Source organism: Salvelinus fontinalis, chromosome 6, assembly GCF_029448725.1.
Source record: "Salvelinus fontinalis isolate EN_2023a chromosome 6, ASM2944872v1, whole genome shotgun sequence".
Lineage (NCBI taxonomy): Eukaryota > Metazoa > Chordata > Actinopteri > Salmoniformes > Salmonidae > Salvelinus > Salvelinus fontinalis.
In genome coordinates this window covers 46,690,652-46,717,696 of record NC_074670.1, presented here as the reverse complement: position 1 = coordinate 46,717,696, position 27,045 = coordinate 46,690,652, and the positions used below count along the sequence as shown (strand labels likewise).

Genomic DNA, 27,045 nt, shown 5'->3' with positions numbered 1-27,045 from the left:
CTCACTGGTAACCAGCGTAGGGGGGGGACAACACCCTTGCACTAACCTTGGAGTCGTCTATGTCTCTCTCTCTCTCTCAATCATTTTGTCTGTCATAAGCCATTTACTGTATGAAGGACAAGTGTAAAATAGAAACTATGGGTAGGGACTTTGTCTTTAACACAAGGGTCAAACTCAATATGCGGGGAGGAATGTCGTGAAGAAAACAGGGGATGGAGACTACAATATTCACAGTGTTTTTGTTTTTAAATCTGTTTGCAGAATAATTCTCTCCTGAAGCGTATCACCATGAGGAGTGTCAGAGTATGCACTCTCCATCTGACAACCATTCTTACAGGTGAGAGAAACAACCACACATCTACTGAAATATCATGAAATTAAAATGTGAGGTTGACTATGACTAGAGCCTGAGTCTTTCCTAGTTAGGTTACATGGTCGGGAAAAACTCCTGAACTTTGTATCCAGCTAATTTGCCATAGAGATTGTTCTTTAATATGGATGGCAAAGAGCATTGATCAGCTTAAAAGGATCTGCCATTAATGGTGCATCATCATCCCTCCTCCATAGCCCACCAGACTGGTCACATCCGTCATCGCTGTGTAATTGGATGGATGTCTGAGTTGTTATTGCTATCTTAACCTTTGACCCTTGACCTGGAGATCTAGCTCTTTGATCCCAAACCGGACCTTTTCTTGTTTGTGTTGACTGCAGCTCTTTTACACTTCTGTCCTGAGTTCTGTTGCCTGGAGATCTCCCCTAGCAACAGTGAAGTTGTCATGGCAGCGGGTGACTCCATGACCATTACCTGTTCCGGCTGGGGGACGGTCGAATGGAAGTTCAAGCGGGATGACAACGTTCCCTATTTTGGAGTGGAGAACCAGAACACGACCAGTGTTCTCATTCTGGAAAATGTGATGTGGAGCCAAACGGGAGTATATGTCTGTGCCGAGGCTTGGACTAACAAGACTATAGAGGTGGCAGTCTTTGTGCCAGGTGAGAACACTGTTATAACTTTAAAATTAGATTAAGATCACTTTATTGGTCAATTAGACACATGGTCCAACCAAAATTGTACTTCCGCTTTTAACACAACCCCTACAAAAGACACACATACGGCTTTTTTTGGAGAGGTGCGCAGGGCAGCCACACTCGGCACCGTTGTAGTGGGGGTTAAGTGCCTTGCTCAAGGGTACAGCGGCATCTAGGATTTGACACCAGCAACCCTCCAGTTACTGTCTCGTCTCTTACTGCTAGGCTACCTGTCGCCCCCTTTACACTCTGCCACAGCTATTGTACTTTTACAAAGATAGGTTAGGTTAGACAACTGTTATGTTCCCACTGCCCAGGCAAATATTGGATATTGTAACAGCGAACTCAGCTTATAGGCCTCAATATCTTGGTTCAATCATGATATAAAGTAAATATTTGTATTCCTCATATGGTGTGAAATTATTCCTCTTATCCCTCAAGTCTTCCCTCCCCTCGCCTTCCTCACACAGACCCTGATGTGTGGTTCATTGAGAGTTTCCACGGCATGGTGACCAAGATCAGCGAGGAGGGGATCATCCCGTGTGTGGTCACCAACCCCCAGATCAACGTCACCCTCTACGAAAGAGACAGTGACATGCACCTGAAGGGGGTCTACATCCCAAGTGAGGGCTACAGGGCACCCCTGGAGGACAGGACCTATGTGTGCCGAGGAGAGCTGAACGGGGAGGAGAAAGAGTCCCAGGCTTTCTACGTCTTAAGCATTGCTGGTGGGTACCTGGGCTGAGGCTGGGGCTGGGGGTCAGAGATGGGGCTGGGGATGTAACAATGAAGGAGACTAGAGAAGGCTAGAGACCTAGCGTTTCATGACATTCATTGTACTGTACAGGCCATGAACGTCATTGTTGATATGCATGTCTGGATGTAACAAAGACAGTATTGCAAGGGTATCAATCTATGGTCTCAAGCTGTTGTATATCAGTGATATTGCTAAGTAAGCAAGATGTTCTCTTTCACCTTGCGGTAATGTCTAAAAAATAACAAGGAACTCATTATCTCTATCCCTCTCTCCCTCACACCCTCCCTTTTTCTATCTTTTCTTTGCTTTCCACACATTTCCCGTGTTAGTTCCGGAGACGATCGACGCCTACATCAATGCGTCTAAGACGGTGCTGAAGCAGGGCGAGCCTCTGACAGTGAACTGCACGGTGCAGGGAGTGGACCTGGTCTCCTTCTCCTGGGACTATCCCAATAGAGACGTGAGTGGGAGAGAAGAGAGGAGAACAGGCATAGAGTAAATTACATCAAGATGTCTGTGTAGCCACACCTAGATGTGTTAAGTCCCCAGGCAATATCATTCATGACAGACACATGGTTTTCATACCAGCATTCATAATACACTATCCTTTTGGTGGTGGAAGTGTTTTACCTCTACGGGATCGGTGTCCCTATACCGGGACGGTTGAGCTAACGTGCACTAATGTGATTAGCATGATTTTGTAAGTAACAGCAAACTTTCCAGGACATATGTCTTTTATGGGCAGAAAGCTTAAATTCTTGTTAATCTAACTACAGTAGCTATTACAGTGAAAAAAGACCATGCTATTGTTTGAGGAAAGTGCACAACTGGTTTGATACATTCACCTCTGAAGGTAAATAATGTACTTACATTCAGTAATCTTGCTCTGGTTTGTCATCCTGAGGGTCCCAGAGATAAAATGTAGCATAGTTTTGTTTGATCAAATCAATTTTTATGTTAAAATGTAGGAACTGGGTTCTACAGTTTGAACCCCTGCTGTCTCTGGCTCCACACCAACCCCACCTGGCCATCTAGATGTGTGAAAAGTTGTGTATTCGCTAATGATCCATCATGTATAACATTCCTGGGGGTGTGTAAACTTAAATGTTGTATTAACATATCATTTGTGTATGTTTTCTATAGTTATGTACTTGAAAATGTATCAGTTGACCAATTCGGCACATTTGGGCAGACTTGATACAAAATATTGTCCAGTATTGCAATGCTTCACTGGATCAATCTAAAACTTTGCACACACAATATAAAATTGTGCCCAATCTGCAATATTATATTATGGCCTTCCTCTTGCATTTCAAATATTTTTTTGGGGAAAACACATGTTTTTTTGTTTGTATTATCTTTTACCAGATCTAATGTTATATTCTCCTACATTAATTTCACATTTCCGCACACTTCAAAGTATTTCCTTTGAAATGGTTTCAAGAATATGCATGTCCTTGCTTCAGGTCCTGAGCTACAGGCAGTTAGATTTGGGTATGTCATTTTAGGCAAAAAAAATCTAAATTTAAGTGTCAGATCCTTAAGAGGTTTGAAGGCCCTTGTGATAGGATTTCACTGATAGATATACATGTGGATAAAATCAACACATCCTGTTGAACTTGTAGAATCGGACATGACTTAGTTTGTACTTCTATAGCCTTCTCTCAGAAGGAATACTAAATGTATGCACCCCTTTCCTGCCCTGTGTCTGTTAGGTGGACTCCATTGAGCCTCTGACTGACGTCCTGTCATCCCAGAAGATGCGCTCACGCCTCATAGTCTCCAAGGTGACGCTGGCCAACACGGGCCAGTACGCGTGTCATGTCCACGAGGGTGTCCAGGACCAGAGAGCCACAGCCAACGTCAACATCACCATCCTTGGTGAGAAGGAGACTGGAAGAGACTCTCTGAAAACAAACAATGACTGGATAGATTATTATTAAGGCAATTTTTTTTAGACTGAAAGAGCATCGCTCATAATATGAACCCCCATGTGCAACGAGAGAGAGTTCTGTTCAAATAAACCACATGTAATATATATATATTTTTTAAATAATTTAGCTAGTGAACGTCACTGAACATACAAGCACAACATCTGTGTTTTGTGTGCGATAGTCAATTAAAATCAAATAATATTTCATTATTATTTTTGATACAAAGCGTCCAATCTGAGAGATTCTGTCGAATCAGAATCAGCACTGTACCTTTGCCTTTGAAGTCACTTCAAATAATTGAAATTCATTCAACTGAACTGCGTCTCTAACAAGCTGCAAAAAGGAAAGTCAGCAGAAAGTTGTTTGAAGGGTAAACCCAACTTCTTTGAGGATTGGATGTAGCCAAAGAGACAGCCGTTCCTCTGTGAATGCTTACCCTATTCCCACTGAGTTGTGTTATATTTAGGCCACGGTAGTCAAACATGTATAAACTGCCTTCTTCATACAGCCAGTCATTCATGTTGTAAGTCTTTCTCTCTACATGGCTCTGGGCCAATACTCTGGACAGCCCACTGGAAATGACAGATCCTCATTTCAGTCTCTAAACAGTTCAACCATTTAAAGACAGCTTTGTCATCACCTCAGTCTATACAATATGGACCCACTATACTTAGCAGCCATACTGTAAACACAGTGAATTACACTTAATACTCTGGAATAGTAGTTACGATAAAGGGGGAAAAAATTACTTTTGATATCATAGCATATATGCAAGCATACTGGGCATCAGAAAACAATGGCTGCAGATATGGATCACAAATTTAAAGGCCTCTTCCCTTTCCCTGGGTGCCTGTCTGTTTCAGCTTCTCAACTCCCATTTGTCAAGCTATTTATTCCTTAACGCAGGCTACATGTTCTCGCAGAATGTTTACAGAGGTACTATACTTATTATGTGTTTACTAACTAATGACAACCTTCTTCTGCCAGAGCAAGGCTTCGTGGAGCTGAGGTCCGTCCAGGATCGTAATGTCTCGGCCCAGCTGCACCAGAACGTAGAGCTGAGGGTGGAGATTGAAGCTTACCCCCCTCCACGTGTCCGCTGGACCAAAGATGATGCCACGGTCAACGGGGACAACGTCGTAATCACCAGGCAGGAGCATGAGACCAGGTGAGACCACCTGGACGACGATCAATTCTAATCAATCTGGGGATTGAATTTCTCAGATTAGATCAGTAGAGTTTGTTCTCTTTGTCGTTACATGAAAGTATAAATCAGATCAGGCAACCAGATTTACAATCCCACTTGTGTGGTATGCATTGCATTACGTTAGCGACTAATTGGGTAATTTACCCCTCAGAGATGGTCTTAGTCTGCCTCTGGTTCCTGCTGGGTGTTGGGTTACCTGCTGTCTAGGCTTTATCTGCTGTTGACTGATAGAGATTGGATGTCTCAGGAGGTTTTATGGTTTTAGCAATGTTGATGGATTTATTAAGATAAACTCATTTTTCCAGGATCAGTGAACCAACATTTATAACTGTGTGGTTTTCCATTACCCCTCTATCTCAGGTACTTCAGCACGTTGACCCTGGTGAGGATCAGGACAGAACAGAAAGGCCTCTACACCGTTCACGTCGCCAACGGAGATGACACCAAGAAATTGACCTTTGATCTAGAGGTCAAAGGTGAGTCGCCTTTGCAACCAATGTGGTGTATATCAGTAGTCTGTTAAGTGGTTCCTTCTCCTCCTTTACCTTTTGTCATCAGCACTGATTTGAAAGAACTGCATCCACCATGGATGTAGCTCCATTACTTTCACACTCCCTATGCTTTGAGATCAGTATAAATAAATGAGAGGCGATGATAATAAAAAGTAACTTAAGACTATTGAAATTCCACCCTGGCTCAACATATACCTACACGTATTATCTAGATTCATGTGATATGTCATTCCTAATTCTGTATCCCTCTCCGTGTAGTCCCCCCTCAGATCACAGACCTGTCGGACCACCACCTCCCTGGGAAGAGGCATGCCGTGACCTGTGTGGCTGAGGGGGTACCTTCCCCCACCATCCAGTGGTTCAGCTGTGACAGCATGCTCAAGTGGGTCATGTCATCATCATCATCACACTGTCAGTGTCTGGCATTCTGTAACACTCTGGACACTAGAGGGCAGACTTAGCTTGTTTCGTTTTAGTAATCGCAGATTAAACTGATATCAGGCCAACTATGGGTTATCAGACAGCTTCTATACCAGAGTGCATTAGCTCACAGCATTTACCTCAGACACACCTGAGTAAAGGTAGCAGTAGTAGTTCACCTTTACTACTGTACTATTGAAACACCTGTAGTTATCATTACAACATCTCTCCCAGGTGCAGTAACCGGAGCACAGTGTGGCAGCCGCTAGTGTCAGACCCTGAGACCCTGAGCGTCCAGACCAACGTCAGCTTCAACGAGAGCCGTAAGGTGGGCCAGGTCCGCAGCCAGGTCATCTTCCACAAGCCCCAGCAGGTGAGCGTCCGCTGCGAGGCCAGCAACGAGAGAGGACTCCGCAGGAGGGACGTCAAACTGGTGTCCAGCAGTATGTATCTAAAGATAGAACCGAACAATGATGCTATTACCATTATCTAAGAGCAACATTTTATCTATGGGGATATTTGTATTGCGATGTGTATCTACTTAAGGGGTTGCATTTATCAAAGTACATACTGTAACTAGACAGTCCTGGAGAGTTGCAGGGTGTACTGTGCAGGCTGTTGGTTCCAGTCCAGCGCTAGCACACCTGATAAATAATAGTTTATGTATAAATAATGGTGTGAATGTTAATACAAGGAACAAATGTTCTCTGTGGATATGTCGACTATGTAATAGTTGGATGTTAATGTTCTGTGTTGTGTTCTAGCTTTCTTCTCCCAGGTGGCAGTGTTGGCTGCGGTTCTAGCCCTGGTAGTCATCGTCATCATCTCCATCATCATCCTCATCGCTGTGTGGAGGAAGGTGAGACTACACAAAGACACAGTGAACAATGTTAAAACAACTATGCAAAATGCAGTACAATTACTAACTCACTCATGGCATCTCAATGTGCCTGAGTGATTGAGTAACTATTCCTCTTGTGTGTTGCCTCAGAAGCCTCGCTATGAGATCAGGTGGAAGGTGATCGAGTCAGTGAGTCTGGACGGACATGAGTACATCTACGTTGACCCCATCCATCTGCCCTATGACCTTGCCTGGGAGATGCCCCGAGACAGCCTGGTGCTAGGTAAGGACCAGGAACCATGGGGGAAGGGGGTGCCAATGATGTCTATGGGGGTACCCCCAATCTTTATTTGATAGTGTATTTAATAGAGACAGATACAAGTTACTGTTCATATTGACTGTTCTGATTTGGGCAATGTTTGTGTTGTGTTCCAGGTCGTACTCTTGGGTCCGGAGCATTCGGCAGGGTGGTCGAAGCGACCGCGTATGGTCTCGGTCATTCCCAGTCCAGCACGAAAGTGGCAGTGAAAATGCTCAAATGTAAGTGAGAACAATCATCTTCAGCATATAGGTAGTTTTAAGTCTGTATGCCAGTTTGTTTCATGCTTCAGTTCTCTGACCTCCAGCCACGGCCAGGAGGAGTGAGACCCAGGCTCTAATGTCAGAGCTGAAGATCATGAGCCACCTGGGGCCTCACCTCAACATTGTCAACCTGCTGGGGGCCTGCACCAAACAGGGTGAGCCCTGCCCCTGTCATCACAGCAACAATCACAAGCTCACAACCTAATGTCATTAGTCTCTGAAATCCCAGACCTAGGGCAACAGCATGTACAGTGGTTAGCGAAATATATTCTCCCCCTTGGCATTTTTCCTATTTTGTTGCCTTACAACCTGGAATTAAAATGGATTTGGGGGGGGGGGGGGGGGTTATCATTGGATTTACACAACATGCCTACCACTTTGAAGATGCAAAATATTTTTTATGGTGAAACAAACAAGAAATAAGATGAAAAAGCAGAAAACTTGAGCGTACATAACTATTCACCCTCCCAAAGTTAATACTTTGTAGAGCCACCTTTTGCAGCAATTACAGCTGCAAGTCTCTTGGGGTATGTCTCTATAAGCTTGGCACACCTAGCCACTGGAATTTCTGCCCATTCTTCAAGGCAAAACTGCTCCATCTCCTTCAAGTTGGATGGGTTCCGCTGGTGTACAAAAATCTTTAAGTCATACCACAGATTCTCAATTGGAGTGAGGTCTGGGCTTTGACTAGGCCATTCCAAGACATTTAAATGTTTCCCCTTAAACCACTCGAGTGTTGCTTTAGCATTATGATTAGGGTCATTGTCCTGCTGGAAGGGGAACATCCATCCCAGTCTCAAATCTCTGGAAGACTGAAACAGGTTTCTCTCAATAATTTCCCTGTATTTAGTGCCATCCATCATTCCTTCAATTCTGACCAGTTTCCCAGTCCCTGCCAATGAAAAACATCCCCACAGCATGATGCTGCCACCACCATGCTTCACTGTGGGGATGGTGTTCTCGGGGTGATGAGAGGTGTTGGGTTTGCGCCAGATATAGCATTTTCCTTGATGGCCAAAAAGCTCAATTTTAGTCTCATCTGACCAGAGTACCTTCTTCCATATGTTTGGGGTGTCTCCCACATGCCTTTTGCTGAACACCAAACATCTTTGCTTATTTTTATCTGGTCACTCTTCCATAAAGCCCAGCTCTGTGGAGTGTACAGCTTGAAGTGGTCCTATGGACAGATACTCCAATCTCCACTGTGGAGCTTTGCAGCTCCGGGGTTATCTTTGGTCTCTTTGTTGCCTCTTTAATAAATGCCCTCCTTGCCTGGTCCGTGAGTTTTGGTGGGCGGCCATCTCTTGGCAGGTTTGTTGTTGTGCCATATTCCTTCCATTTTTCAATAATGGATTTAATGGTGCTCCGTGGGATGTTCAACGTTTCTGATATTTTTTATATAATCCAACCCTGATCTGTACTTCTCCACAACTTTGTCCCTGACATGTTTGGAGAGCTCCTTGGTCTTCATGGTGCCGCTTGCTTGGTGGTGCCCCTTGCTGAGTGGTGTTGCAAACTCTGGTGCTTTTCAGAACAGGTGGATATATACTGAGATCGTGTGATACTTAGATTGCACACAGGTGGACTTTATTTAACTAATTATGTGACTTCTGAAGGTAATTGGTTGTACCAGATCTTATTTAGGGGCTTCATAGCAAATGGGGTGAATAGATATGCACGCACCACTTTTCCGGGGTTTTCTTGTTTAATTTTTTGGAGAATTTTTAAAATAATAATTTCACTTCACCAAGTTGGACTATTTTGTGTATGTCCATTACATGAAATCCAAATAAAAATCAATATAAATTACAGGTTGTAATGCAACTGTCACGTTCCTGACCTATTTATGTTAGTTTTTGTGTGTTAGTTGGTCAGGACGTGAGGTTGGGTGGGCATTCTATGTTATCTGTTTCTATGTTGGTTTCGGTTTGCCTGGTATGGCTCTTGATTAGAGGCAGGTGGTTTGCGTTTGCCTCTAATTAAGAGTCATATTTAGGTAGGGCATTCTCACTGTTTGTTTGTGGGTGATTGTCTCCTGTGTCCGTATGTCTGTTCGTACCACATGGGACTGTAGCGTTTGTTTGTTTCGTTTCGTTTCGATGTCGTCTGTTTTCCTGTACGTAAGTTTATGTTTAGTTATGTAAGTTTATGTTCAGGTTGCGTCAACGTCGTTTTCTTATTTTGTAGTTTGGAAAGTGTTTTGTTTCGTTTCGTGTGCCATCGTAATTTATAATAAAGATGGCTTATTTCCCTGAGCCTGCGTTTTGGTCTGAAGATCCTTCTCTCCTCACCTCTTCCGAGGATGAGGAGAGCGTCACCCGTTACAGAATCACCCACCAAGCTAAGACCAAGCGGCAAAGGGAAACTAAACGGAGTAAGGGACAGGAGAGAAAGGATTTCTGGACATGGGAGCAAATAATGAATGGAGAAGGTCCCTGGGCTAAGGCAGGAGAAAATCGCCGTCCCAAAGCTGAGCTGGAGGCACGGAGGAGAGCAGAGGCTACCGGGGAGAGGAACCGGAGCTATGAGGGAACGCGTCTGGCACGGAAGCCAAAAAAGCCCGTGAGTAATTCCCAAAAATTTCTTGGGGGGGGGCTAGGAGATAGTGGGCCAAGGGCAGGTAGGAGACCTGCGCCCACTTCCCAGGCTTACCGTGGAGAGCGGGAGTACGGGCAGGCGCCGTGTTACGCAGTAGAGCGCACGGTGTCTCCTGTACGAGTGCATAGCCCAGTGCGGGTTATTCCACCTCCCCGCACTGGTAGGGCTAGATTGAGTATTGAGCCAGGTGTCATGAGGCCGGCTCAACGCGTCTGGTCTCCAGTGCGTCTCCTCGGGCCGGCATACATGGCACCTGCCTTACGCATGGTTTCCCCGGTTCGCCTACATAGCCCGGTGCGGGTTATTCCACCTCCCCGCACTGGTCGGGCAACCGGGAGTATTCAACCAGGTAAGGTTGGGCAAGCTCAATGCTCAAGAGTGCCAGTACGCCTCCACGGTCCGGTATTTCCGGCACCACCTCCCCGCCCCAGCCTAGTACCTACAGTGTATACACTACGCACTAGGCTACCAGTGCGTATCCTGAGCCCTGTTCCTCCTCCACGCACTCTCCCTGTAGTGCGTGTATCTAGCCCGGTGCCTCCAGTTCCGGCCCCACGCACTAAGCTACCAGTGCGTCTCCAGAGCCCTGTACACACTGTATATTCTCCCCCTACTAATCCTGATGTGCTTGTCCTCAGCCCGGCGTCACCAGTGCCGGTACCACGCATCAGGGATAGAGTAGGCTTTGAGAATACAGTGTGCCCTGTCCCTGCTCCCCGCACTAGTAGGAAGGTGCTTGTCATTAGCACGGTGCCTCCAGTTCCGGCACCACGCACCAGGTCTACAGTGCGCCATATCCGGCCAGAGCCATCCGTCTCCCCAGCGCCATCTGAGCCTACAGAGCCGTCAGCCAGACAGGAGCCGCTAGAGCCGTCAGCCAGACAGGAGCCGCTAGAGCCGTCAGCCAGACAGGATCCGCCAGAGCCGTCAGCCAGACAGGATCTGCCAGAGCCGCCAACCAGACAGGATCTGCCAGAGCCGCCAACCAGACAGGATCTGCCAGAGCCGCCAACCAGACAGGATCTGCCAGAGCCGCCAGCGAGCCATGAGCAGCCAGAGCCGTCAGAGCGCCATGAGCAGCCAGAGCCGTCAGAGCGCCATGAGCAGCCAGAGCCGTCAGAGCGCCATGAGCAGCCAGAGCCGTCAGAGCGCCATGAGCAGCCAGAGCCGTCAGAGCGCCATGAGCGTCGAGAGCCGTCAGAGCGCCATGAGCGTCGAGAGCCGTCAGCCTGCCATGAGCGTCGAGAGCCGTCAGCCTGCCATGAGCGTCGAGAGCCGTCAGCCTGCCATGAGCGTCGAGAGCCGTCAGCCAGCCATGAGCATCGAGAGTCGTCAGTCAGCCATGAGCTGCCCTTCAGCCTGAAAAGGCTAGATACCCAGAACTGCCCATCAGTCCAGAGCTGTATCTCTGTCCGGAGCTGCCTTTCAGTCCGGAGTTGCCCCTCTATCCTGATCTCCCTCTCTATCTTTATCTACCTCTATAGTCTTATCTATCCCTCTGTCTTGGTTTATCTCTCTGTCCCGGTATTGTCATTATTAGATATGTTATTAGGAGGATTTTGTGGGGGAAGTAAGAGGGTGGACATTCTTGAAGGGAGGGGGCTAGGATGGATTATGGTGGGGTGGGAACCGCGCCCGGAGCCTGAGCCACCACCGTGGTTAGATGCCCACCCAGACCCTCCCCTAGACTTTGTGCTGGTGCGTCCGGAGTTCGCACCTTGTGGGGGGGGTACTGTCACGTTCCTGACCTATTTATGTTAGTTTTTGTGTGTTAGTTGGTCAGGACGTGAGGTTGGGTGGGCATTCTATGTTATCTGTTTCTATGTTGGTTTCGGTTTGCCTGGTATGGCTCTTGATTAGAGGCAGGTGGTTTGCGTTTGCCTCTAATTAAGAGTCATATTTAGGTAGGGCATTCTCACTGTTTGTTTGTGGGTGATTGTCTCCTGTGTCCGTATGTCTGTTCGTACCACATGGGACTGTAGCGTTTGTTTGTTTGTTTCGTTTCGTTTCGATGTCGTCTGTTTTCCTGTACGTAAGTTTATGTTTAGTTATGTAAGTTTATGTTCAGGTTGCGTCAACGTCGTTTTCTTATTTTGTAGTTTGGAAAGTGTTTTGTTTCGTTTCGTGTGCCATCGTAATTTATAATAAAGATGGCTTATTTCCCTGAGCCTGCGTTTTGGTCTGAAGATCCTTCTCTCCTCACCTCTTCCGAGGATGAGGAGAGCGTCACCCGTTACAGCAACAAAATAGGAAAAACACAAAGGGGGGTGAATACTTTTGCAAGGCACTGTATGCTGGAACATTGGTAATGTGGGAGGCAATCCATCTGCCCACGGAGACTATAACATCATAGTTACAAACTTTTCTTTTTACTAACTATGTAATTGTATGAGTAATACAATAGCTCACACAAATTCTTCCCCGATGAAGATAAAAATGTGTCTTTTGTGGCACCCAGGCCCTCTCTACCTGGTGACAGAGTACTGTCGCTATGGAGACCTGGTGGACTACTTACACAAGAACAAGCACACGTTCCTGCAGTACTACCTTGAGAAGAACCAGGAGGACTCTGGCTGCCGCATCTCTGGAGGGAGCACCCCTCTCAGCCAGAGGAAAGGGTGAGAGCTACCTCCTCATCTGGGGGTTCACTCAGGTCTTCATTTGGAAGATAAAGAAGAGGTTATATTAGCCAGTGCGTGGATCAAGTACAACCACATATGAATGGTAGAAAAAGACATACACGACCATTCAAAAGTTTGAGTCACTTAGAAATATCCTTGGTTTTGAAGGACAAGCACATTTTTTGCCGATTAAAATAACATCAAATTGATCAGAAATACAGTGTAGACATTGTTAATGTTGTAAATTATTATTGTAGCTGGAAGCGGCTGATTTATAATGGAATATCTACATAGGCCTTCTTTAGACTAGTTGAGTACCTGGAGCATCAGCTTTTGTGGGTTCGAATATATTCTCAAAATGGCCATAAACAAAGAACTTTCTTTCTGTACTTGTTCTGAGAAATGAAGGCTATTCCATGAGAGAAATTACCAAGAAACTGAAGATCTCGTACAATGCTCTGTACTGGCTCTAACCAGAATAGAAAGAGGAGTGGGAGCCTCCGGTGCACAACTGAGCAAGAGGACAAGTACAAAACACCAGTCTCAACATCATCAGTGAAGAGGCGACTCCGGGATGGTGGCCTTCTAGACAGTACACAGCGTTGTACGAGATCTTCAGTTTCTTGGCAATTTCTCGCATGGAATAGCCTTAATTTCTCAGAACAAGAATAGGCTGACGAGTTTCAGAAGAAAGTTCTTTGTTTCTGGCCATTTTGAGCCTGTAATTGAACCCACAAATGCTGATGCTCCAGATACTCTAAAGAAGGCAAGTTTTATTGCTTCTTTAATCAGCGCACAGTTTTCAGCTGTGCTAACATAATTGCAAAAAGGTTTTCTAATGACCAATTAGCCTTTTACAATGACAAACTTGGATTAGCTAACACAACGTGCCATTGGAACATAGGAGTGATGGTTTCTAATAATGGGCCTCTGTACGCCTATGTAGATATTCCATTAAAAATCAGCCGTTTCCAGCTACAATAATCATTTACAACATTAACAATGTCTACACTGTATTTCTGATCAATTTGATGTTATTTTAATGGACAAAAAATGTGCTTTTCCTTCAAAAACAATTTCTATGTGACCCCAAACTTTTGAACGGTAGTGTACATATGTAGGATCTTAAATTGATCACCCTGTTGCAGGATAACTTTTCTGCAAGGCAGGAAATGTAAACGTGTTGTGTATTTGAGCTTTAAAAAGGCTTCTGAAGTTTGTCATTTCCACTTTGATATTTCAGACTTGATTTTCCCTTACAAAACAATGTATCAACCACAAAAATGTCCATTCATTATAATCCACATAATCATTTGCATTTCCTATGGCTGCAGGGTTATTCCTGCTGTAGCAAACTACCTCAAATGTAGATCCTACATCTGTAGACATTCAATTACAAAATGAGGCCATACAGACATAGAGATGGCCATGTGTTTTTCATTTTTTATTATACTTTACCCTAATCTGTCCCAAATATCTTGGCAGCTACGTGTCATTTGGCAGTGAGTGTGACGGTGGTTACATGGACATGAGTAAGGACGAGCCCACAGTGTACGTCCCCATGCAGGAGCTGAAAGACACCATCACATACGCTGACATCCAGCCTTCTCCCTATGAGTCTCCCTATCAGCACGACCATTACCAGGAACAAGGTATAGAGTCCAAGAAATACAGAGCCATAACATAGCTCAAGCGTACTGTATACTTTGTATATTTTAGGTCTGTTATATGTCAAACATATGGGAAGCACATGAGAAGAGAAAGCGCAGGAGGATGGGTTAAGGACAGTTAAATTGTTTATTTGACCTACAGAGCCTCTATGCACTAAACACTAAGGACACCTGCTCCTTCCATGACATAGACTGACCAGATGAATCCAGGTGAAAAATGATGATCCCTTATCGATGTCACTTGTTAAATCCACTTCAATCAGTGTAGATGAAGGGGAGAAGACAGGTTAAAGAAGGATTTTTAAGCCTTGAGACAACTGAAACATGGATTGTGTATGACATCAATAAGGGATCATAGCTTTCACCTGGATTCACCTGGTCAGACGTCAAGGAAAGAGCAGGTGTTAAAATGGATTTCTCACCACGAACTGGAAGAAGCTTTTTCCCTTAAAGAGTCTGATGAGAATGATATACTGCTCTCCCGGAACAGGGATTCATCCAATGGCATTGAGGAGTATACCACCTCAGTCATCGGCGTCATCAATAAGGGCATCGACGACGTCGTCCCCACAGTGACCGTACGTACATATTCCAACCAGAAGCCATGAATTACAGGCAACATCCACATCGAGCTAAAGGCTAGAGCTGCCGCTTTCAAGGAGTGGACACTAATCCGGACGCCTATAAGAAATCCCGCTATGCCCTCAGACGAACTATCAAACAAGCAAAGTGTCGATACAGGATTAAGATTGAATCCTACTACACCGGCTCTGACGCTCATCTGATGTGGCAGGGCTTGAAACTATTACAGACTACAAAGGGAAACCCAGACGCGAGCATCCCAGTGATGCGAGCCTACCAGACGAGCTAAATGCCTTTAATGTTCGCTTCGAGGCAAGCAACATTGGAGCATGCACGAGTTCACCAGCTGTCCTGGATGACTGTGTGATAACGCTCTCGGTAGCCGATGTGAGCAAGACCTTTAAACATGTCAACATTCACAAAGCCGCGGTGCCAGATGGATTATCAGGACCTGTACTCAAAGCATGCGCGGACCAACTGGCAAGTGTCTTCACTGACATTTTCAACCTCTCACTGACTGAGTCTGTAATACCTACATGTTTCAAGCACTTCCTTGTGCCCAAGGAAGTGAAGGTAACCTGCCTAAATAATTACCGCCCGTAGCACTCACATCGGTAGCCATGACGTGCTTTGAAAGGCTGGTCATGGCTCACATCAACAGCATCCTCCCGGATACCCTAGACCCACTCCAATTCGCATACCACCGCAACAGATCCACAGATGACGCAATCTCAATCGCACTCCACACTGCCCTTTCCCAGCTGGACCAAAGGAACACCTATGTGAGAATGCTGTTTAATGACTACAGCTCAGCGTTCAACACCATAGTGCCTACAAAGCTCATCATAAGGACCCTGGGACTAAACACCTCCCTCTGCAACTGGATCCTGGACTTCCTGACAGGCCGCCCCCAGCTGGTAAGGGTAGGCAGCAACAAGTCTGCACCGCTAATCCTCAACAGTGGGGCCCCTCAGGGTGTGTACTTAGTCCCCTCCTGTATTCCCTGTTCACCCACGACTGCGTGGCCAAAAAACGACCAAAACCATCATTAAGTTTGCTGATGACACAACAGTGGTAAGCCTGATCACCGTCAACGATGAGACAGCCCATAGGGAGGAGGTCAGAGAACTGGTAGTGTGGTGCCAGGACAACAACCTCTCCCTCAATGTGAGCAAGACAAAAGAGCTGTTTGTGGACGACAACACACCAAGACTGTTGTGAAGAGGGCACAACAAAACCTTTTCCCCCTCAGGAGACTGAAAAGATTTGGCATGGGTGCCCAGATCCTCAAAAATTCTACAGCTGCACCATCGAGAGCATCGTGACTGGTTTCATCACGGCTTGGTATGGCAATGCTCGACATCTGGCCATAAGGCGCTACAGAGGGTAGTGCGTACGGCCCAGTACATCACTGGGGCCAAGCTTCCTGCAACCCAGGACCTATATAATAGGCAGTGTCAGAGAAAAACCCGTAAAATTGTCAGAGACTCTAGTCACCCAAGTCATGAACTGTTTTTTCTGCTACCGCACGGCAAGCACCAAGTCTAGGACCAAAAGGCTCCTTAACCTGTCTAGGATCAGCGTGGCGCTAGCGGCACACCCCCCCCCCCCCCCCCACTGAAAAACCAGTGCCGCGAAATTCAAAAAAAATATTTTTTTTAAATATTTAACTTTCACACATTAAAGTCCAATACAGCTAATGAAAGACACAGATCTTGTGAATCCAGTCAACATTTCCGATTTTTAAAATGTTTTACAGGGAAGACACAACATGTAAAGATGTACATCTATTACCTAAAAACACATTAGCATAATCCACCATCTTTTATTTGTCCACCAACACCAGTAGCCATCACCAATTCGGCTAAACTAAGATATTTATAGCCCCTAACCAACAAAAAAACTCATTAGATGACAGTCTGATAACATATTTATGGTATGGGATAGGTTTTGTTAGAAAAAAGTGCATATTTCAGGTAGATGGCATAGTTTACAATTGCACCCACCGTCACAAATGGACTAGAATAATTACAATGAGCAACGTGTTTACCTAACTACTAATCATCAAACATTTCGTAAAAATACACAGCATACACGAATCGAAAGACACAGATCCTGTGAATACAGACAATATTTCAGATTTTCTAAGTGTCTTACAGCGAAAACACAATAAATCGTTATATTAGCTTAGCACATAGCAATTAGCAGCCCAGCATTGATTCTAGCCAAAGTGAGCGATAAAAGTCAACATCGCCAAAAGATATTAATTTTTTCACTAACCTTCTCAGAATTCTTCCGATGACACTCCTGTAACATCACATTACAACATGCATATACAGTTTGATCGAAAATGTTTATATTTAGCCACCAAAATCATGGTTAGACAATGTGAAATGTAGACAAGCTGGTAAAGAAAAAGTCCTTGCGCCACTTAGACAGTGATCTACTCTTATACATAAATACTCATAAACGTGACTAAAAAATATAGGGTGGACAGGGATTGATAGACAATTTAATTCTTAATACAATTGCGTTATTACATTTTTTAATTTATCCTTACTTTTCAATACAGTTTGCGCCAAGCGAAGCTACGTCAAAAAACATGGCGTCCTAAGCCACTAAAATGTTTCGACAGAAACACGATTTATCATAATAAAAATGTCCTACCTTGAGCTGTTCTTCCATCAGTATCTTGGGCAAAGGATCCTTTCTTGGGAGAAATCGTCTTTTGGTGGAAAGCTGTCCTCTTGCCATGTGGAAATGTCAACTGCGTTCGGGATGAACTGAAAAGCGTGCCCAACTTTTCACATCGTTGCAAAAATAAATGTCCCAAAATCGCACTAAACGGATATAAATTGCTATAAAACGCTTTAAATTAACTACCTTATGATGTTTTTAACTCCTATAACGAGTGAAAAGATGACCGGAGAAATATAACAGGCTAAACTAACGCTTGGAACAGGAGAGGGTCGGTGTCTTCCACGCGCGTTACGCAGCAAGAAAAGACTTGCTAGCTAAAGGTTTTTTTCATTTGTAGTGCCTGTGAACGCGCAATCGACCCCATTGGAATCGTCATCACGTAAAGGCATCCAGGGGAAGACGTAAGAAGTGTCCGTGTAGTCATAGCAATGACAGTGCCCTTTTAACTGACTTCAGAAGAGTGGCCAACATTTCTCAAATCTGACTCCATGTCAGGGAAATTGCTGTAGAATGGGCTCTGTTCCACTTAGAGACAAAATTTCAACTCCTATAGAAACTATAGACTGTTTTCTATCCAATAATAATAATAATATGCATATTGTACGATCAAGGATTTTGTGGGAAGCCGTTTCAAAAATTAGCCAAATTAGCATAAATAGTCTAAACAGCGCCCCCATCCCCAACAGGTTAACAGCTTCTACCCCCAAGCTATAAGACTGCTGAACAATTAATGAAATGGCCACTAGACTATTACATTGACCCCCCCTTCATTTGTTTTGTACACTGCTGCTACTCGCTGTTTATTATCTATGCATAGTCACTTCACACCTACCTACATCAAATCAAATCAAATGTATTTATATAGCCCTTCTTACATCAGCTGATATCTCAAAGTGCTGTACAGAAACCCAGCCTAAAACCTAAAACAGCAATCAATGCAGGTGTAGAAGCACGGTGGCTAGGAAAAACTCCCTAGAATGGCCAAAACCTAGGAAGAAACCTAGAGAGGAACCAGGCTATGAGGGGTGGCCAGTCCTCTTCTGGCTGTGCCGGGTGGAGATTATAACAGAAAATGGCCAAGATGTTCAAATGTTCATAAATGACCAGCATGGTCAAATAATAATAATCACAGTAGTTGTCGAGGGTGCAGCAAGTCAGCACCTCAGGAGTAAATGTACAAATTATACATGTTCAAATTATATCTAACCTGTCCCCCCACACACTGACTCGGTAGCGGTAGTCCCTGTATATAGCCTCGTTATTGTTATGTTATTGTGTTACCTTTTATTATTTTAGTTTATTTGGTAAATATTTTCATAACTCTTCTTAAACTGCACTGTTGTAAAGGGCTTGTACTTAAGCATGTCACGGTAAGGTCTACACTTGTTGAATTCGGCGCATGTGACAAATAAAGTTTTATTTTATTTTACTTGTTATTGATGTTTTGTACACTCAGTGTATACTCTCCATGAGTATCACCTGAACATCTATTCACCTTTACATTGTCTCTCTTTTTTACCTCATTAATGATCCCTGCCGTCCATGTCTCTGCTCTCCCTCCCTCCAGACCAGACCACAATGGACCCTGCCCTGTTCATCAGTGACTCTACCACCCTCAGCTATACTGACCTCATCGGCTTCAGCTACCAGGTGGCCAAAGGCATGGAGTTCCTCGCCTCCAAGAACGTATGTAATGTTTTATTTACTCAGCCTTTATTTATTACATGGAATCTAAACTTTATTGATATATATTTATTTATCATTTACCCTTGATTGAGCCAGGCACAGTAATTACAGAGCTGTAGATATGGATATAGAATGTACTTCACCGTCAATAGTTAATGTCCAGTCTGACCTTGGCTTCCTGTAACCCTGTTGTTTACATGGGCAATCAGCAGTTGAAGCAATGACGAAACAATGACAAAGCATCTTCCCCGCCAATGTTTTGGTTAAAAGCTGATAGGTGGGGCTGGAGAAATGTAACCACTCTCAAATAGACAGAGCTATGGATGCAACAGCTGATCCAAAATGACATATCCAATTATAGTTTGATATGTACACTAAACAAAAATATAAACACAACATGAAAAGTGTTGGTCCTGTGAATTCATGAGCTGAAATATGAGATCCTAGAAATGTTCCATACGCACAAAAAACGAATTTCTCTCAAATTTTATGCACAAATTTGTTTACATCCCTGTTAGTGAGCATTTCACCTTTTCCAAGATAATCCATCCACCTGGCAGTTGTTGCATATCAAGAAGCTGATGAAATAGCGTGATCATTCCACAGGTGCAAATTGTACTGGGACAATAAAAGGCCACTTTAAAATGTGCAGTTTTGTCACAAAACACAATGCCACAGATGTCTCAAGTCTTGAGGGAGCGTGCAATAGGCATGCTGACTGCAGGAATGTCCAGCAAAGCTGTTGCCAGAGAATTGAATGTTAATTTCTCTACCATAAGTCGCCTCCAACTTCATTTTAGAGAAATTGGCAGTACATCGAACCGGCCTCAGAACCGCATATCACGTGTAGGGCATTGTGTTTCAGCATGATTATGCACGGCCCCATGTCGCATGGATCTGTACACAATTCCTGGAAACGGAAAAGGTCCCAGTTCTTCCATGGCCTGCATACTCATCAGACATGTCACCCATTGAGCATGTTTGGGATGCCCTGGATCGATGTGTAGCATGTTACATTTCCCGCCAATATCCAGCAACTAAGCACAGCCATTGAAGAGGAGTGGGACAACATTCCACAGGCCACAATCAACAGCCTGCTCAACTATATGCGAAGGAGTTGTGTGGTGGTCACACAATATAGTGATTGGTTTTCTAATCCACGCCCCTACCTTTTTTAAGGTATCTGTGACCAACATATGCATATCTGTTTTCCCAGTCATGAGAAATCCATAGATTAGGGCCTAATTTATTGATTTTATTTTATTGATTTACTTATATGAACTGTGCCTCATTAAAATATTTGAAACACTCAGACATAATTTACAAACTAAGCATTTGTGTTTAGTGAGTCCTTCAGATCAGAACCAGTAGAGATGGCAGGGATGCTTTCTCTTGATAAGTGTGTGAATTGGACCATTTTCCTGTCCTGATAAGCATTCAAAATGTAACTAGTACTTTTGGGTGTCAGGGAAAATGTATGGAGTAAAAAGTACATTATTTTCTTTAGGAATGTAATGAAGTAAAAGTAAAAGTTGTCAAAAATATAAATAGTAAAGTACAGATACTCCCAAAAAGTACTTAAGTAGTACTTTTAAAGTAATTTATACCACTGACAGAATCAGAATCAGAATCCCATTTATTGTCCTACAATAGGAAAATCTTGGCACAGCTCACACAGGAATACCTAAAACAAATATGAAAACACAGAAGAAACAAACAACAGTGTTGGTGATGCTTACAGAGGACTGGTTGATATCTATTCTGACGGCCTGAGATCTGCCACTTAAACAGTTGTGGATCCAGCGAATGATGGTGGGAGATATGTCTAGGTTACTGAGCTTCTGGATCATGGTGTGTCGTTGGATGGTGTTGAAGGCGTAGCTGAAACCCACGAACAGGATGTGTGCGTAATTCCCCATACCCTCCAGGTGTTCCAGGAGCCTGTGCAGGCTGCAGACCACCGTGTCATCCGTTTCTCTCCCTGCTTTGAAACAAACTGGTAGGGATCAAGGGAGGAGTGAACGGTGGGTAGCAGTAGGATGTTAAGAACCAGTCTTTCCAAGAATTTCATGATCAATGACTTGAGAGCAACATGCCGGTTGAACTCAGTCGAGGTAGACTTTTTAGGAATGGGCACGATGGTAGATGTTTTCCATAGGGTGGGGCTTGTGCCAGTGGATAGCGATAGGTGAAAGGCCATGGATGGCGCTGAGCTCAGCAGCTCCGGCTTTTAGGACTCAACACTTTATCCCGCCCGGCCTTGCACTTACTGTAGCTTTCCGCTGGTATACCGCCACCTCCACCTCACTGAAGAGTGGGGCATGGGAATCAGTAAAGTGGAGGGCATCTAGCAGGTTCTCACAGCTTCTGGATCATAGTGGGTATCAAAACGTGGGTATCAAAACATGAGAAAAAGTTTCTTTGTACTCCCTGACAAAGGCCATGCAGCCGAAACCTTGTTTCTATTGAACATGCCATACAAATCAAGGCATTTTAATTAATTATATGAAGAGTGCCTTGGTCCTCCTTGCTTTTTGATGACCAATTTACCCCTTTTACCAAAGAGCACCTTCTGTCTACCAAAATCTACTATTGTGTACCTTCCCTTCCTCCTCTTTTTTCTATATGAGAAGAAGTTGTTGAGGTTGTTGGACAAGGCGAGTGGGTCCATCATGGGCCGGTGGAGATGGTTTGTCAGAGTAGCCTGCCAACTTCCTGACTTTTTGAAAGACCTGCTTAGCAATCATGTTGCTGTTTTCCACCTCCACCTTGTCCTTGTACCTTAGTGTGGCTCGTTGGATGGCATGTTTGAGGGAGCTGTCTGCATATCCCGATGGGAGAACGCAATCTTCATCCGTAATGCGTTTTTGATCTCGCCATTAATCCATGGTTTGTCATTCGGAAATAACCTGGTGGTTCTCATGGGGATCACACGGTGTGTACAGAACTTGATACTGTCCGTTATTGTGGTAAGCATTTCATCAATGTTGTTGTTGGGTATTACAGTAAAGCTCATGGGGCATATATATGTCCTACGCTTCAAGAATCAACAGGTACATAATATATCATACATTTATAAATCCAAAAATAAATGTAGCAACTGCAGATTTAAAACCATCTCCTCCCCAGTGTGTCCATCGTGACCTGGCCGCCAGGAACGTGTTGATCTGTGAGGGGAAACTGGTGAAGATCTGTGACTTTGGCCTAGCCAGAGACATCATGCACGATTCCAACTACATCTCCAAAGGCAGCGTGAGTGAAAGGCTCACTAAGGGTCACTCATACACATACACATACACATAAAATAAGACAAAGTTTGAAAGATAACAGTAAAACACCATTTAAACAACATAAATTACAACTTTCAACCGACTTAAATTGTAAGCCATAACTGCTGCTGTAACCTACCTCTAAGTACCTGGCTGATTCTAACGTTCTCTCTAATTCTGGCCCTCTCAGACATTTCTGCCCCTGAAGTGGATGGCCCCAGAGAGTATCTTCCATAACTTGTACACCACCCTGAGTGACGTGTGGTCCTACGGCATCTTGCTCTGGGAGATATTCACCCTTGGTACGTGGACGGGAAATGGAATCCATTCATTATTAACTGACAGATGGAAGAAATTACTGTTTGATTAAATCGAAACAACCCATTAACTGGAATTCGTTCCGAAAGATCAGTTGTAGCATGAGCGGTTTGATGACATTGTTTATTTAATGTATGTTAGTATAGAGGTTTCAAAAGGCTGTCAATACCGTGTTTAAACAGACAGGCAATAAAGTTGTCTTAAGAGGACAAGACGATCAGCTTGTCTAATCCTGCGTCTATTTAGGGTCAGATGAGGTTATGTTGTTATTAGCTACAGTCCGTGTTTATTATCAATTCATTTTGGGATTTTTACAAATGCTTTTGGAACTGCTGTGATCAGAAGAGTACCTATTGAGAAGTGGTTCGTTTAGCGTGAAACAGCGTGAACAATGTTTTTCGTGGGAAACCAAAATCCAGCATGATTCTTGTTTCATTCGAGATTTGAGAACATTTGGACACATCTGATTCAGCATGACTTAAACAGATCAGCCTTTAAATACTTGAATGGTTGATCTTTTAACAGGAGGAACCCCTTACCCTGACCTTCCTATGAATGAGCTGTTCTACAGTGCCTTAAAGAGAGGCTATCGCATGGCCAAACCTAACCACGCCACAGACGAAGTGTAAGTCTCTACCATCACTCTCAAACACCTCTCTCTAATCATGTCTTCTGTCATTTTTTTTTTTTTTTATGTGACATGTTCAGTTAAAATGTTCAACTAAGGAAGTAATTCTGTCCTCCAGTTATGAAGTCATGCAGAAGTGCTGGGATGAGAAGCATGAGAAGAGGCCAGAGTTCTCCTTTCTGGTGCACACCATGGGGAACATGCTCACTGACAGCTATAAAAAGGTATCCTATTAATATAAGGTTTTTTCCCTTTACACAATGCATCTGAGGACCAACAGTATTTCCACATCCATCTCTGAAAACGATCAAACTTTTGGCTAAATGCAAAATGCATCATACAGGGATGATTTCTGTATTTTGTAAGTTAACATATCTTAAAAACCTGATTGCTGATAAGTAAAACATTTTGGGACTATGTCAAGAATGGACTAATGAAACAAATACCAAAATATAGTTTTTGGGTGAAGTTTTCCTTTAAGTGTGTATTGACTATGGACAGATCTGACATTGATCACTGAGATGTATCTAATTGACTATAATTTTTGGTACAGAGATACTGCCAAGTCAACGACGAGTTCTTCAAGAGTGACCACCCGGCCGTGGTCCGAACCAAACCCAGGCTCTCCTCCCCCTTCCCCACCCCAGCCATCACCCCCTCCACCACCCCTGACACCCTCCAGGACCTCAACCCCTGCCCTCTAACTGGAGACTTTAGATCGGAGGCAGATAGAGAGGAAGTGACGACCTCCTACAATGACTACATCATTCCCATTCCGGACCCCAAGCCTCAGGAGGAAGTCTTCTCCGAGGCCAACACCTTGCCAATGGAAAGCCCTGCGAGGTATGGCTGTCTAACATACTTCCTGACTACAAACACTGACTGACTGACTGCAAATGTATGCCAAATGCTGAGCATGCAGGAAAGATAAGGCATATTTACTCTAGAGGAGCTTGTATAGTTACAACACCAACACACAGAGCCATATGTGGGATTTTGATAAAATCGGTCTTATCTTACCATGTATACACTGAGTGTACTAAACATTAAGAACACCATCCTAATATTGAGATGCACCCCCCTATTTTTCCTTAGAACAGCCTCAATTCATCGAGGCATGAACTCTACAAGGTGTCGAAAGCATCCCACATGGATGCTGGCCCATGTTGACTCCATTGCTTCCTACAGTTGTGTCAAGTTGGCTGGATGTCCTTTGGGTGGTGGACCATTCTTGATACACACAGGAAACTGTTGAGGGTGAAAAATCCAGCAGCGTTGCAGTTCTTGACACAAACCGGTGCGCCTGGCACCTACTACCATACTCCGTTCAAAGACACTGTCTTGCCCATTCACCCTCTGAATGGCTCAAGGCTTCAAAATCCTTCTTTAACCCGTCTCCTCCCCTTCATCTACACTGATTGAAGTAGATTTAACAGGCGACATCAATAAGGGATCATAGCTTTCACCTGGATTCACCTGGTCCGTCTGTCATGGAAAGAGCAGGTGCTCATAATGCTTGGTACACTCAGTGTTACATTTTGAGGATTTTGTAAGACATTTAAACTGAAACCTTAGACAAGCCAAGCTGGCAGAAATATGATAGTTTAGCTTTTACATTGTTTTGATTTGTGGCGCAATGCTGTATAGTTTTCACCTGAAATGGGACGTAAAATCGTAAAATCCCACCTTGGTTTGTAAAGGAACATGTGTGCTGTTATTCCCTGTAGCTCTCTGGCTCTGGAGGATGACGAGGCTGATTCCATCTCCCAGGAGACAGCAGAGGCAGACACCATTCCAGAAGAGGAGGATCTCCATGCCAACCAGGCTCTGATTCCACTGGAATCTTCTGGAACACCGGAAGTGGAAGACAGCTTCCTGTAGACCTTTAAGAAACTTGGTGAATGTATAGCAACATTCCTGAATAGCTTTAGTGCGGGGATGGGGAACTTTGATGGTGGTTGGGGCCACATATTTTCTTTTACTTATCATGAGGGTCTGCAGTGGCTCGCGGGTCTGCGTACACACATCCCTACCTACAAATGCAGTCAGAGCCGGCACTAGTTAATTTCCTTCCGCCAGTTGGCCATCCCTGCTTTAGTGGATTAAGACAACTTTTTGCGATTTCAGTGAGAAGCTAACCCGAACAACATAAACAATTCCCACTGCTTAAGCAAATATTTCACAACTGGTACTTTCAAAATAATTCTGTGCTGAAAATCAATTGAAAATCAATAATTACAAGAGTGACATATTTAATCAATGATGATTGTTGATTGATGATGATTTTAATTAATCTAATCAATGCAAAATAATCCATATTGAAGAGAGGGATCCTTTTCAAAGTCTTCACTTAATAATGAAGATGACAAAATACCAGTATCACATAAGAATAAAAATGTACATCAGGAAATTCATGATTTTAAAATACAATTTTGCAGTGTTTCTATGGGGATTTGTCTTGTCATTTTTCCTTTTACATGTGTTGTATTTTTATATTATAAAGATGAAAACATTAGGCTTCTAAAACCCTTTCAGTTTTTTTATGACTAAAAGTGGAGCATGTACTGTTACATTTTGCTTGTGTGAAAAAGTTCACCTTTTTAGACGGGTAGGCTACTTTAGTTAGTAAAAACAATCAGAAACACATCATTTTATGGCATCTATACTTCTCAATATCAATGGGATATGACATTCTAGTTGCACTGAGGTATATTTTCTTTGTTTTTACAAATGTGTACTTTCTATGTCAAGTGATTTCGGGGAAATATAATTAACTTAGAGAAAAGATTCATACATTTGGCCTTAATTAAGCAGAATATTGTACATTCAGTAAAGGTTATGTGTCAAATATCATTTTATGTTGTCTTGAGTTTTATAGAGATTTCTTTTGACATTTTATATAGCATTTTTGTTTATTAAACAATTCTGTATACATTTTGCACTTTACAATGTTTAGGAAAACATGAACATTTCCAAGAAAGGGATTTAGGTTCAGTACATAAGAGATTGAATGATGTCTGAGAGGTATGAAGAAATTGTATGTTTTTACACGGAGGTACTGACTGAATGAGAAGTGATCTGAGCATATCACTGCCTTAGCACACCTGGTACAAGATTAGTACGTTGTTGTGTACTGTGACCATGACTGATCTAATATCTGTGAAGTGCTTTTGTATTGTATGAAGTTCTATGAAAAATACAAATAGTAGGCCTAATGTTAAAATAAGCTTTTCTTTGGTAGGAGATCTTTTTAGAAATGTGGGTATCGAGATTTGAATCTATATTATTGAAACAAAGAAATGATACCTGAGAGAAGTTACTTATTTTCTTGCAACTTGCTTAGAGTTCACTCACAGAGGTTGACCTATGGTTAGATACACTACCAGTGAAATATAAATATGCTTGTTTGTATACATTTGTCACATGATGTAGGAACACCGAATGCAGAACACCCAGGAATGCAGAACACACACACTACATCATGTAGAATATTCACCACACACACGTAATGGTACCAAAGCTTTTCTGTATGTTTACAAATGTATTTTTATATGCAGTATTTTGTATGTTAATTGAAAGTGATTAGGTGAAAATAAAAGTTTATAATGAAAATATAACACAAGAAATGTGTTCTGCATTTTATATTAGTTCAATGCCTTGCAGCGTTCTACTATTTTCCCATAACGGAAAA

The 27,045-nt window shown here is 43.5% G+C and overlaps 1 protein-coding gene across 2 annotated transcripts in view; it reads left to right on the top strand.

The window, feature by feature from the left end:
• The window catches only part of LOC129857924 (platelet-derived growth factor receptor beta-like), a 50,407-nt gene extending 23,433 nt beyond the window's left edge, over positions 1 to 26,974 (top strand). Inside the window, exons 2-23 of one of the 2 annotated variants that reach the window (XM_055926625.1) lie at positions 262 to 337; positions 712 to 993; positions 1,500 to 1,757; positions 2,116 to 2,246; positions 3,502 to 3,667; positions 4,708 to 4,888; positions 5,288 to 5,403; positions 5,698 to 5,821; positions 6,094 to 6,302; positions 6,624 to 6,718; positions 6,854 to 6,983; positions 7,136 to 7,240; positions 7,327 to 7,437; positions 12,339 to 12,498; positions 13,987 to 14,153; positions 19,021 to 19,139; positions 22,269 to 22,391; positions 22,599 to 22,710; positions 23,252 to 23,351; positions 23,473 to 23,578; positions 23,908 to 24,197; positions 25,082 to 26,974. In XM_055926625.1, the coding sequence (XP_055782600.1) occupies positions 289 to 337; positions 712 to 993; positions 1,500 to 1,757; positions 2,116 to 2,246; positions 3,502 to 3,667; positions 4,708 to 4,888; positions 5,288 to 5,403; positions 5,698 to 5,821; positions 6,094 to 6,302; positions 6,624 to 6,718; positions 6,854 to 6,983; positions 7,136 to 7,240; positions 7,327 to 7,437; positions 12,339 to 12,498; positions 13,987 to 14,153; positions 19,021 to 19,139; positions 22,269 to 22,391; positions 22,599 to 22,710; positions 23,252 to 23,351; positions 23,473 to 23,578; positions 23,908 to 24,197; positions 25,082 to 25,235 (3,288 nt within the window). In that variant the 5' untranslated portion in view covers positions 262 to 288 and the 3' untranslated portion in view covers positions 25,236 to 26,974. Of the gene's footprint in view, positions 1 to 261; positions 338 to 711; positions 994 to 1,499; positions 1,758 to 2,115; positions 2,247 to 3,501; positions 3,668 to 4,707; positions 4,889 to 5,287; positions 5,404 to 5,697; positions 5,822 to 6,093; positions 6,303 to 6,623; positions 6,719 to 6,850; positions 6,984 to 7,135; positions 7,241 to 7,326; positions 7,438 to 12,338; positions 12,499 to 13,986; positions 14,154 to 19,020; positions 19,140 to 22,268; positions 22,392 to 22,598; positions 22,711 to 23,251; positions 23,352 to 23,472; positions 23,579 to 23,907; positions 24,198 to 25,081 lie in introns of both variants that reach the window. The other variant, XM_055926624.1, reaches the window with a different exon arrangement.
• The last annotated feature ends 71 nt before the right edge of the window (positions 26,975 to 27,045 follow it).